This window comes from Chionomys nivalis, chromosome 11 (assembly GCF_950005125.1).
Source record: "Chionomys nivalis chromosome 11, mChiNiv1.1, whole genome shotgun sequence".
Classification (NCBI taxonomy): domain Eukaryota; kingdom Metazoa; phylum Chordata; class Mammalia; order Rodentia; family Cricetidae; genus Chionomys; species Chionomys nivalis.
The window spans coordinates 10,628,927-10,642,292 of record NC_080096.1 but is presented as its reverse complement, the minus strand read 5'-3'; the positions used below and the strand labels follow the sequence as shown (position 1 = coordinate 10,642,292).

The following is a 13,366-nucleotide window of genomic DNA, read 5'->3' as shown; positions in this document are numbered from 1 at the left end:
CCATGCACACACATGCAGGCAGAACACTCATGCACATAAAATAAAAATAAATCAAGAAAGAAAAATCCTTCTTATGCATCTGAAGACACTTCAGTGTGGCACCTCTGTCACCAGGACATGGCAGGGAAGCCTCTGGGTTATCCACTATGTTGATGGGACAGAAATCTGAAGTGACTCCCACCTCTGACTTTCCATTCCTCTTGGAGGCTGACATGGTTTTCAGCCGTCCACTGATGCTGGGACCACCAGCCTGGGAGCCTGCAGTGGCGGGGCTATGGCTTCAGAGCATCTTCCAAAGGTTTGTTGGATTGAAAGCCTGGTCCCCAGTGTGACAATGTGTGAAGTAATGGAGCCTTTAACAGCTAAGCATAGTGGGAACCATTCCCTTCATCAGCTTCCCAGTCTCAGTCATTTTGTTCTTAGTAAATGAAGAGCAAACTAGATAGAGCCTACCTGGAGGACTCATGTCTTTTAGCTGCTGGGGTCACTACATACTTAAAAAAAAAAAAAAACAACAACTTTTTTTGACTAAAAAAGTAAGACAAATTCACAGGGCCTCTCTGCAGAGGCCAAATGTGTCCCAAGCCACTGGAGTCTCAAAACTAAAACACAGTAATCTGTTTCATTCAGGGTGAAAGATGAGAGCGGTGAGACAGGGGACAGGTGGTCCTGTAGTCAGGCCCAAGGTCCCAGGCAGGGCCCAAGATGGGGTGCACCTGGCTGGGTTCCAGGCCGCGCAGACCCTCCTCGCCCTCCCGGACACAGGAAGAAACAGGCCTCATTTCTTTCTCTCCCCACATCCACTGCTTCTCGCATAAGGAAAGAACAGAACGGGAAATGCCTTCGCCACAGCGTTCCCTGGGTGGACGAGAGGAAAGAGGGGGCACATCTTTATCCCACCCCATGGCCCCGCCATGTCTGGGCAGGGCCCCAGTGCCCAGGCCCTGCTGCTGCTGGCCTTACGTTGCAGAGGGAGTGCGTCCGGTGTCGTGGGGAGTTGATGTCGCTTGGTGTCGATGACCGGTCCCCTTCAGCAGCAGAGGCATCGGAGATGACGGAGGGCTGCCGTGAGTGGCAGGGGCTCACCCTGACCGCTGGAAAACAGGGATGGCTTGTAAGTGAGCCACACGGGAGGGACAACCTGATGCACCCATTATAGGGGCAATGACGCTGAGCCAGAAGGAAGGGGGTGCAGTGGCCAGCTCTTCCCTTCTGCACCACAGGCCCGCTTGTTCTTGGGGTGGCTGCTGGGGAGACCCTCCCCCTTCCTTTTGATCCATCTCATCCCAAGGGTCTATAAAATCACACCCGAATGGATTGAGACACTATGCAACCCTAACCACAGCTCAATAGCAGAGTCCCAGACAAGAGCCCCTGCCCCAAGCTATGACCAGCTCCTTTCTTTCCCCAGTGTCTCTGAAACACAGCCAAGTCCATCTACTCTCCTTGCCCACAGTAACTGCCATCTGTTCTCTTGAAGACCAGGGTGGCCTCCATGCCTCTACTCCTCACACTGAAGTCAGAGCCAGTGGCTTTTGGCCACGGTCAGGGTATGAAGTACGCCCCTTCTGGTCTATGAAGCCTGGCATGCATCAACCCTGGGCACCTCAGCAGCCAGGGCTCAGTCACTCCCCGCGACACTTCTGCATGCATGCATGCGGAGGCCAAAGGTTAACAGGTGTCTTTCTCTATGACCCTTTTTATTTATTTACTTTTGGTTTTTTGAGAGAGGGTTTCTCTGTAGCTTTGGAGCCTGTCCTGGAACTAGCTCTTATAGACCAGGCCGGCCTTGAACTCAACAGAGATCCACCTGCCTCTGCCTCTCCAGTGTTGGGATTAAAGGCGTGCACCACTACCGCCTGGCCAATGACCCTTTTTAAAACTTGCTTTTGGGAGGGGGCAATATGTGGGAGGAGGGAAATGGGAAACGGGGAGCAGTTGGAAATTTTAATTAAAAAAGAATTAAAAAAATGAGAAAAAAAAGAATTTTAAAAATGCAAAAAAAAAACTTGCTTTTATTTATGTGTATGTCACAGGTTGCGAGCCTCCACGTGGGTGCTGGGAACTGAACCCAGGTTCTCTGCAAGAACAGCCATTGACCTTAACTATGAGCCACCTGCCCAGCCCTATCTACCTTGCTTTTGGAGACAGAGTCTCTCACTAACCATGCAGCTCACCAAATCAGCTAGACTGGCTGGCCAGTGAACCCCGGGACCCCAGACTTCATTTCTTTAGGGCTGTGATTACAGGTGTACACTGTTACGCCCAGTTTCTTCTGAGGTCTGAACACGAGTCCCCATGCTTCTGCATCTGGAACTTTCCCAGCTGAGCCACCCTCCAAGTCCCTTTTGCGGATCTTATTGCAGGACGTTATTTACACCTGCATTGTCTGTCTGGCACTGAGTGCACCGTGGGTCCTTGGACGCATTCACCTCCTGGACTTTCAGGGTTGGCTCTTTGTAGACACTTTAAGTTGTAGATAAAAGGTCTCTCCCAGAAGCCATAGCTTAGAAGCCCGCTGGACCCTGTTACAGATCTCTCCCATATGATGGTGCCAGTACTGCACAGAGGGATTGTTGTTACCTGGGCATCCACTCCAGGCAAGCACTCCTGACAGACCATCCTTGCCACCAATGATCATGTGGCCCAACGGGGAAGCCGCTGGCTGGTGGCTCTGAATCAGTTCTAATCTGAGCGAATTCCTTTATAGGCTGTATGGTCCAGGGCATGCTCCTCACCCTCTTAAGCCAATCTGATTATCTGAGCCATGGAGGTGCCTGTGCTTGTTGGTTTTCTGTGCCAACTCGACACAAGATAGAGTCATCTGGGAAGAGGGACCCTCAGTTGAGAAACTGCCTCCTTATTGGCTGGTAGGCAAGAGTGTGTGTGGGTGTGCCTCTGTGTGTGTGTGTGTGTGTGTGTGTGTACGTGTGTGGAGGGGACATTTTCTTGATTGATGATTGACGTGGAAGGGCCCGGCTCCCTGTGGGTGGTGCCACCTCTGGGCTGGGTGGTATAGGAAAGCAAGCTGAGGGAGCCAGGAAGCAGCGTTCCTCCATGGTCTCTGCTTCAGTTCCTGCCTCCAGATTCCTGCCCTGAGTTCCTGCCCTGACTTCCTTTCATAAGGTTTTGCACTGTCAGATGGAATAACCCTTTCCTCTCCAAGTGGCTTCTGTCACGGAGCTCGCCACAACAACATAAAACAAACTAAAACGGTGCTGGTGACGGCCCTTCTGCAGAGCAGTGGGGTAGGACATGCGTCTACTGTGGCGTGTGTTGTAGGGAGGGAAAAGAGCCACGTGCCAAAGGCCTTCCCAGCGATGGCCTGGGGTGGAGGTGGGTGACCCCCGTGCAGGTAAATACTGAGTTATAGAATAACGGACGAGCCTGGGGCACAGCCAGGGAGAGGGCCTGAAAGCATCTCTGAGGAGACATGCTTACTAAAAAGCATCCGAGCTGGCTGCAGGAGAGGCAAGGACAGCAAAGGAGGAAGAGTCCAGAGGGCGGAGCCCGTGGCCTAGCTAACCACAACTCAGGCATGGCCCTGCAGCTGCAGGAAGAGTGATCCATTAATCCCTAAACTGTCGCAGGTTCTGCCTACCCTATCTTCACCCCACCTTCCACAGTACCTCTGCCTCCTGCCACCAAGGCAGACCAGAGGCTGGGGAGCCATCTACACACCTGAACCTTGAGACTGGCCAGGTATTTAGCTACCCCTGGGGTTCAGCATCCCTGCTGACCAGAGGCTGAGCTGGACTTATGTTTGATAAGGTCTTCAGTTCTGACCTGGCTTCAAAGGCCTGCTGTATCTCCCCGAACCGCCCTAGCAGTGAGGGGAATCCCAGCAGAACACAGCTGCTGTCGTCTCAGCTCAGCAGAGGCAGGTTCAAGGTCTGTTTACAGAAAGGAGTCTGAAACCCTGTGTATCCCCTGTCAGCGCTGACAGGAAGGACAGCTAATATTTACCAAGGCCCTGACTTGGGAATTCTGTACACTTTACCTTTCTGGCAACCCTGGGAGGGAGGGCTCAGCAAACAGACATGTAGCACACACTAGGCATTAAGAAAGAATACAGCATCCCTCATACCAGAGGAACAGACGACCCTTGTGTTGGGGTCAGAGGTCACGACCTGTGAGTAGCAGAGCCAGGCTATGATCTCAGTGTGAACCTGCGCCTCTATCATCTGCAGTTCAACTGCCTTACCCTCCACGCTCCATCTACAGGCAGCTAAGGACCTGTGTAACAGTCTGTGGCCCCGGGTAACCAGCTGTGGGCACCTGGCGGGCCGGCTTTACTACAGCCCCCACAGGAAACCGTAACAGAGTCGGGTGGCTCTTCCTGATGCACAGTGAGATGGCAAGAAGTCTGGAGTGTATACCACAGACAGTGGGCGTGGTCTCCAGGCGCTCTGCTAAGTACCTGGAGCAAGCGCATATGACATTTTTACTTTTTCTATATAACCTACAGACTGTCACTCAAGAAGCTTGGTACCCTCCCCGCCAAAGGATGCCGGGGGTGACTCAGGCTGACTAATCGGAGCACTGGCCCTCCAGACATTGTCATTTATTCTGGGGTGGCCATGTAACCCAAGCTGGCCAATCGGGGTAATTAGCTCTCCTAATTCTGCCTGAAGCCCTATCTCTTACTGGGTCCAGTTACGAGCGTGAGGCATCGTCTGTCCTGGGGGCCCGATGAAGCGTGAACGAGGAAGCCGCCTTTCCCACTGGGCCCAGGACCAGGCCGGGCAGGACTCACCTTGCCGGTCTGCAGGGTGGGGAGGGTGGGAGTGGTAGAGCGTCTGCTGGCTCTGACGGATGGCAGCCGTCAGCGGGAGGTCAGCCTGAACCACCCATTCCTGGTTGCCATTGAGCACCGTCTCGCCAGGCATGGCGAGTGAATGCCGCTTCGGAACATCCTTAGTCAGTGTGGCTAAGGACTGCTTGGCCTGGAGCAAGAGCGGGAGACAGGAAGAAGGACACGTAACCAGAGGGGACCTCTCATGCGGTTGCCCATCACACCAGCGAGCCACCAGCCGTGTGATGCAGGCCATGTGCCTGTAATACAGGTCTCCCCCACCTCACCGGGGTCTCACCTTCGGCTGTCATTAAGTGCAAAATGAGACCCCCGTGTCGGGAAGAAGGAAGCAAACACACACTCATCACTTCTGGGTCTCCAGGGACAAGCAAGGATTCGTTGTGGGTGCATGTATGTGCATGTGTGTGCCCCTGTACACGCATGCACGTGTGTGGAGGCCACAGGTCAATGTTAGGTGTCCACAGGAACCACCCACCCTGCTTTTGGAAACATGGCCTCTCGCTGGAGCTGGCTGATTAGATTAAGGGTGGCTGCTAGCAAGGCCCAGGAATGCTGTCTCCATCTTTTACCACATGATCTGAAGAACTGAACTCAGGTCCTCACGCTTGAGGTGCAAGCATTTTATCAACAGAGGCACCCCGACCCCAGCCGGGATTCTGATGGCCTAAGAACACGGCGTAGGGCATGTTCTTGGTAAGCCTTGTAAAATGCAGGTCTGAGATTGAGTTTGTGAGAAGTGAAGGCCACGGGGCAGAGAAGCCAGTCCTGAGACTGCCAGGAAAGGACCTAACACCCCACGATGCACAGGATCGCCTCATTACAGCCATCTAGCTCCCGCTGGCAGGAGGGTAGGCTGTCATGGAGGACACACAGAAGGATTAGTGAGAAGAGCCGAGCTGGTGGAAGACAAGGCTGGCACAAAGGGCTCCACGAGACAAGGCCCATATTGGGGGACCGCCACAGGCGTGACAGGCACTGTGTGGGGTTGGGGGTTGTGAGATTGCCTCTGTGAAGGCCACAGGTCTTCTCTCTGTCCTGCCTCAGAGACCTCATATCTAGGAATTAGCTCCCCACTCTACCCGGTACGCAGGAGTCCATCAGACAGCAGGATCTTAAGTTGCTGGGAGGACGGAACGGGACGCACACACTAGACACGGGATTACGCATACTCTTAGTCAGCCATTTTCTATGGCTTGGGCAGCTCTCTAGGGCTCCTGCGGGGCAGAGGAAGCTAAATGAGGAGTGTGGGGTAGAACATCACTACCTAAGAAGTGAGGGATCCCTTAGGGCTTCCGTGTCTAGACCCCTTAGGCACTAGACCCGAGAGTCTCTCATGCTGTCCACGCAGGACTTGAAACCTCTGAGAAAGATTTCCAGAAAAAAAGAAAGAAAGGAAATCTCCTGGGCAGAGGTGAGCTTCAGAGGAGGCAGGCAAGTGTTCCCTCAGGCTGTGCCCGCTCAGGAGGAGAAGACCATCTTCCACTAGCAATCAACACAGCCTGTCTGACTAATCATTCCCACTACCCACAACTCAATGCTGGGAGTTCATCTTGACCTCTGACCTTCCCCCCATTTCTCTCCCCCCACTTCTCCTCTCTGGGTTCCCACCTTCCCTTGAGCACCCTGAACCTGGAGTATTGAGTTCCTGGGGATTTCTGAGTTGGGATGACTGTGCCCATGTGACTACAGTCCAGCTAGAGATGGGCTTGACCTCTGCTGCTCTGGAACTTGCTGCGTGACCTTGAGCATCTCCCGACTTCCTACGGCATTCTGACTTCCTTCCGGAATGCCCACGTGCTTCTGTCAGGCAGAGCTGCCCTCTGTTGCTTATGATTTCTGCGACTTGCACTTTCTGAGAGGGCTGCCCGAGTCGGCGTTGACCTCAGAGCAGAAAGGTCTAGCCTGAAGTCTGTCAAGAGATGACGGGAATGGGCTGTCAGAGGGACACCTGGAGGAGAGGGGGCCATCGCAGGTCCATGTAAAGCACTTCCCTCTGCCTCTAGGAAGGCTCAAAGCCTGCAGCAGCAGAGGGTCTGGAGGGATGAGTTTCTGGCTGGAGTAAAACAGACTCTGTGTCAGTATGTCGGAAGCAGAAACCAGAGGGGCTAGTTCCTAGTATAGGGAACAGCAGGAAACATCAGACACTGAGGCCAGGGTTCAAAGCACCAAGATGGGCTTCATCTATCTATCTGTCCAGAGGGACCTAGGTGATCTGGGCACACAGTGCCTTTCCCACCCGTCCCCTCTGGGCTGCAGGAAGTATCAACAAGCCATGAAGTGGAGGTCGTCTTCCTGCCTGGAAGGCTCTCACCACTAGGGGTCAGCATTGCACAAGGCAGCTGCCCTGCTCAGGGTAGCTTCACACCTTTGCAAACTATCCTGCCATCACCTTCCACAGATGCTGTGGTAGCTGTCTCCTTCCTAAAGCCCTAGAGGGCATATGCAAGGACCCCCAAGTAGAGTGGAGGCTGAAGAGGTCAATCATCCCCACGGAGGTCTGTAACTGCAGTAGCTGGCGCCGGCACCCTGCAGGGCAATATAGCCCACTACTAAGGAGTCACACAAGGAGGGTAGGGTGCCCGGAGGGTGGGAAGCGGATTTAAGATGGCTCACTGGGTAAGGATGCTTGCTGTCAAGCCTGATGATCTGAGTTCAATCTCAGGAGCCACATGGTAGAAAGAGAACCAACTCCAACAAGCTGTCCTCTGATCTCCCCCCCCCCATCTCGCACGCGTGCGTACGTACACACACACACACACACACACAAATGTAATTAGAACAAAATAAAGAGTCAACAGGAGTCACCATGCAACTTCTACAGGCCACTGTCACACTGGGTCCAGGGTGTTTTCAAAGGCCCTTGTAGCTTTGCGTGCTCTGGCTGTAGCAGGCCATGTATGTCATGGGGAAGGCGGGGTGAAATGAAGACCCTGTTCTAACAACTGAAATGACACAGGGGATGGCTCAGGTCACACTGGCAGCCAGGGCTGAAGGGTGGGGCGCATCCACCTCTGTCAGACCCCTGAACACGCTCTGATTCCCACACACGTGCCACGTGCCTTTCTGAAACGTCTTCTTGTTTTGATGGATTTCAGTTATGAAAAAACAGTAACAAATCCATCTATTTTTTTCCCCTGATGACCTAAGAAAGACAATTTTGCTACAAATACATTTGGACCAAAAGCCTTTAGATATCCTACATAAATAAAGAGTTGATACACATATAGGTATATGTTGCATGCATATGTATAAATGTACATATGCACAGATAGGTAGATACTGCCATTTGTAATCCTAGACTCAGGGATGTTAGTATTTTGTGTATTTCTTTCCAGATATTTTCCTCAAACAATTATGATTTTTTTGAATCAAAATACATCCTCCCATCTCCCTACTTGTTAGCACCCACTGGGAGAGTGTGGTCAGGCGAGGCCTCCCAGGGTCCCTGTGCTCCTGCGCTTGAGGACGTCCCCAGACCGTGAGTATCACATAGCCCACTGCTCTCCCTTAGCCTCGTGACTGCCTCCTCCCGCAGGGGCTTTGGGAGGCCCATCGTTGCTCCTCAGTTAACAACCTCCAAACTCTAGTAATGGCCTGGGACACTCCAGCGGATGGTGAGCTCACCATGGCTAGCTCGGCCTCCAGTTCCTTCATGCGGTTGTCCTTGAGGTCCAGCTGGGAGCGCAGAGCCGAGGCATGGTCCGTGGCCTCCTTGGCCTGCCGTCGCAGCTCCCACTTCTCTCGCTCCAGCAGGTCCTTCTCCTTAGCCAGCGCTTTGACGGCGTCCTCACTCTCCTGTGGTGGGGGTGAGAGACGGGGGGTGGGTTGCAGGGTGGCACAGGGTGGAGGGCTCATTGAGGTGGGCAGGGAAATGGGGAGGATATGAGGTGAGCATCCTGGACTCCTTCAGAGAGCATTTTCCTGATGAGCAAACCTGGGTGATGCGCGTCTCTATAGAAACTGGGGCGGAGTAAAATAGGACCGTTTTTCAAAGATGGGACAACCCCACATGGGGAAACCCAAGTGTGAGCTGATGAAAGTTGGGGTGAAAGGGTTTTTTGGTTTGTTTTTGGTTTGAGGCATTTTGTGTTCTGAGTCAGGGTTTCTATGAAGTCCAGGCTTGAACTTCTGATTCTTCTGTCTCCAATTCCCAAGGGCTGGCCCAGTTTCTGTGGTGCTAGGGATACCCAGGGCCTCACACGTGCCAGGCAATCACTCTGCCAACTCCACATTCCGAGCTCCTGGGGCCGTTGTTCTCGCTTTAAGAACTATGTTAGAGCAAAATGAAGAAGGCACCTGAAGCGGCATCTGGGCTGCCACCTGCCAACACTGCACAAGGTCACAGCTGATGGGAGACTCAGTAGCCTGCCCTTCTCACATCCACAAGGAAGGAAGTTTCTGTCACCTACATAGGCCTTTCTCAGCTTCCTGCATGAACCATGGATCCCAGAGGGTGGTGCCAGTAAGGTGTTGGGCAGGCCCCAGAAAAGAGTTGTGACTGACCTCTGAGCAACTGTGTTCCTAGAGGGCAGTCCTGGGGGGAACCCAACCCATCCTACCAAACCACCACACCTAAAGCTGAAAGGTGTGTCAGCCTCCCCACCCCGCGATGGCCAGGTGCAGAGGACAGTGGCCACCATCCTGTCCGACATGATAACTCTGTATTTAAAGGTCAGCCAAGATGGCCAGACCAGGTAGCCAAGTGGGACCAGCTTTTCTTCATGGATGTGGCTTCCATAGTGCATTCTCTTCTTCAGAGAATCCTGGCTCTGCAAATACCCACAGCTCAGCATGGCCTCAGTTTCCCCATCTGCCCTGGATGCATTTGGGATGTCCCTGTGACCTGCAGCTCAGCCCAGAAGCTTCTCATCCTCTAAGGTCCCTGTTACTTCTCCTCTTCCAAAAAGCCTTCCCTGATCACCCACTTAGGGTGACCACCTAGTGCCTTCTCCAGTCCTTCCTCATACCTGATGCTCAGTCCACCAACAGACCTGAAGCAGACACAGCCAGACAAAGCTGTGCTTGTATGATCCAGAGCAGAACTGACCATCCCTGGGAGCTCGGTAAGTGACACCCCTGGGAGCTGGCTGGGGATCTTGGGTTAGGAGAGAGACCCACTAGGACCCTGGGATCCTTTTCATCTCAGTCTTGATTGCTCTGCTGGCGGTGAGCAGATGAAGGGCCTGGGCGAGGTGAAAAGGGTCTCAGGTGTTTTGAAGAACTGGACCCATGTCGTCACAGCACTGTTCCCAGGCAGGGAGGCCAGCAGGCTCTGCAGTAACAGTCACAGGGTATCCTGGGCAGTGCTGCAGGCTTTGCATGCATGTCTGTATTTGATCACCCACACACGAGGCAGATCATTTATTTATTTATTCTTTATCCCTGTTTCACAGAGGGGTAAACTGGGGCTCAGAGGAGAAATGCCCTCAGCCCACTGATCATAGAGGCAAGAAAGAGACCCATGGAATTCCTTCCCTGGGGATCTGACACTTGACAGGACTTAGGGGCTATCAGTGGCTGAAGCGTGCAAGGGCAGGACAAGGCTAAGACAATTAAGGTCTTGCAGGCTAGGCCAGGGCAGTGGTGAGAGGCTACGGGGACAAAGTGGTGGTGAGGTGGTGGCAGCAGAGGATCACCCTATGCCTAGCTCCGCAACAGCTGCCAGGCCTGCTATGAGGACACTTCCAGCTGGGTTTGTGGACTGTCCTTAGCTGTACCCAGGGGACAGGGCGTGTGTCTCTGGCACAGTTTTCTGAGATGTTGTAATTTTGAAAATTTTCTGGGCAGGCCAAGTCTATCTTTGTTTTTGAGTCCCCGCTGTGTCTACCTGCTTGACTGGGGTCTGTGGGGGTCCTAGAGCCAGCGGGCCAAGAGAGGCTGAGAGCCTGCAGCCCAGTTACTGGGGAGCCAGAGAGTTCTAATAACACTGTTCATTTGGTTCCTGCATAAAATGAAAATCACATCTGCCAGATGAAACAAGGCTTCAGTTTTAGCTTCTACAAAGTATCTCCAAGAAAAGAGCGCCTGCCTAGAATCCCCCAGTGAGGGGCTGAGGTGCCTGTTCTGTGGTAAAGCGCCTGAACACCACAAAAATAAACAATTGGTCTTGATCAGTCACCAGACCCTTAACCATCTTAGTCTTGCCGTCTGCACAGTGGCCTGGGCTGTCAGTGACCCAAGGTCATTCAGATGCTATTCCCCTGGCTTCTCCAACCTGGCTGGACACAGAACAGGCAGGAGGCACCTGTACCTGCTGCTTAGAGGCGTTTGACCACAGAGAGGAAGAGATTTGCATGCCAGGGAAGTGACAAGGAGCGTCACCGGTGATGACTACAGTAGGCACGTGACGACCATGTCAATTCCAGCCCAGCCGCTGCCACCTGGGCCTCTACCTGCAGCTCAGACGTGGTCCCCTTGATTGGGCCCCTCGCGTGGTCTGCCACCATTGCTATTGTAGAGCCGGCCATTCAGCCCTCCTGTCCCCAAAGCTGCAGGCTGAACTGTTAGATATGAATTGGATACGCCTGTCGCAGGTTCTTGTTTTGCACGCTTGTCCCTCCCGCTGGTGGCACACTTTGGGGAGTGTGATGCCTTCAGGAAGCGGGGCCAGGCGAGTGGAAGCAGGCATTAGAGGAGAGCCTCTGAAGGCTGTATTGCTGCCTCGGTTCCATCTACAGCACTCTGCTTCTGTTGTTTCCGCCAGCCTCATACTCTGCTTCCCCCGTCAGCCATGATGTGAGCGCCTCCCTCGCGTGCTCCCACTGCCATTAACTTCCCTATAGCTCCCGCTCCATGATGGTCTGACACCATGAGAACAAATAAGTCCTTCCCTCAAGTTGTTCCTGCCAGGCACTGGGGACACAGTGACACACAGGGAACACATATATGATCAAATGTCCATGAACTCAATAGCACTCTAGCCCACAAGGCATATGGAGGTCGAAAGCCAATTCTCCCCTCACAATAGGTGAGTTCCGGGAATTGAACTCAGGCCATCAGGCTAGGCAGCAAGTGCCTTTGCCCACTGAGCCCTCTTGCGGGCCCAGTTTTTCTGACCTGCACAACAGTAGGCAAAAACAGCTCAACACAGTGGCTCACAGAGGCCTCTGATTGGGGCCTGACTCTTACCTCTTGAAGGCACCTACACCACACACTCTTATGAGTCTTTACCGACCCAAATCCTACAGTCATGCAATCTACAAACTTCTCCTCCTCCCAAGGAGCCCGGGGCGGTGACTCTTGGCTGCCAACCTGACAGGATCTAGACTCTCTGAGCCTGGGTCTGTGAGGGAACTTCTAGATGGGGCGAACTGAGGTGGGAATTCAAACCCCGAAGATGGGCAACACCATCCTACAGGCTAAAGCTCCAAACTGAATCAGAAGGGGAACATGGATGAAACATTCATCTCTCTCTGCTTCCTGGCTGCAGAAGCCATGTGACCAGCCACCTCCCGTCTCTCCGACCAGCATGGATTCTATCTTCCAACCCTGGTCCAAAACAAACCCCTCCCCCATGAAACTGCTTTTGTTGAATGGGCATTTTGTCACTAAGAGAAAAGCAAGTACTAGGGAGCCCAACTCACGGACACAGTGCCACCTCCTCAGGCAGCCTTCTGAGCGTCCTCTCTGCAGGCAGCAGGCCCCGCTGTTTCCCACGGCTCCTGGCTAACTCCTCACCCTTCCGCTAAGGTGTTATGGATGAGGTGTGGCTCATCGTGTTGGGTGCTCAGTGCTCAGTATCTCGGTCCTCACAACAGCTCTGCACCTTCCACAGAAGGGGAAACTGAGGCTCTAGGGTGAGGTCTAAGGGTATGCCCAGAGGAGCAGGGAACTGAAGCAGCTAGATTCCCAAGTCCATGCTGCCCAGGCCTGTCCACCTAGGGACACAGGGCCTAGCCGGGAGCTGGGCTGGCTTTCTTGGAGTGTCCACATTGGAAGCACACAGCAGAGCCTCCAAGGGCGCTCTGGATTCAAGGCAGAGACTGTGTTTGACCAAGAGAAGAAAGGAGGACCATGTACGTCTGAGAGAGGAGGGCAGGGACGAGCAGGAGAGGACAGGGGACCGGAGAGGCGCTGACCTTGCGGTGCTGCTCGTAGTTGCGGATGAAGTCTCGCAGCTGCTCCTCGCGGCTCTCCAGGGTGGCGTACAGCTGCTGCATCTGGCTCACCAAGTCGGTCTTCTCGCCCTTTAAGCGCTTCCGGTCAGCTTTCATGGCTGTGGACAGTAGAGGACATTAATTAGCTCCTGGTGCCCTAGCTGTTCCTCTGGGTGCCTTCTGTCAGGTGACAAGGTGGGGTTCACTCGCTACTGTATCTCTCCTGGACCCCCACACCACAGCAATTGGGAGCCAGGCCCCTTTCTCATCTCTCTGATTTGAGTATCTACAACAGAAGCACTGCGGAACTGCATGGCTAGTGTCAGGGGTTCATATGAAGGGAAGTCCCAACCTTATGGCTGAAATGAGCCCCAGGGTCACCCCCCACCCCAGTCCACAGAACAGCTCAGCGCAGTCCAAGACTCTCTTGCCAGTCCCACTTGGCTTGTAACAT

The 13,366-nt window shown here is 53.6% G+C and overlaps 1 protein-coding gene across 5 annotated transcripts in view; it reads right to left on the bottom strand.

Annotated features, from left to right (window-relative positions):
• The window catches only part of Kazn (kazrin, periplakin interacting protein), a 911,421-nt gene that overhangs the window by 40,618 nt on the left and 857,437 nt on the right, over positions 1-13,366 (bottom strand). For 3 of the 5 annotated variants that reach the window (XM_057784037.1, XM_057784038.1, XM_057784040.1), the window contains 4 exons: positions 12,895-13,031; positions 8,441-8,611; positions 4,757-4,946; positions 964-1,094 (listed from right to left, as the gene is read on the bottom strand). In XM_057784037.1, the coding sequence (XP_057640020.1) occupies positions 964-1,094; positions 4,757-4,946; positions 8,441-8,611; positions 12,895-13,031 (629 nt within the window). The remainder of the gene's footprint in view (positions 1-963; positions 1,095-4,756; positions 4,947-8,440; positions 8,612-12,894; positions 13,032-13,366) is intronic. The other 2 variants (XR_009057976.1, XM_057784039.1) reach the window with 1 other exon arrangement.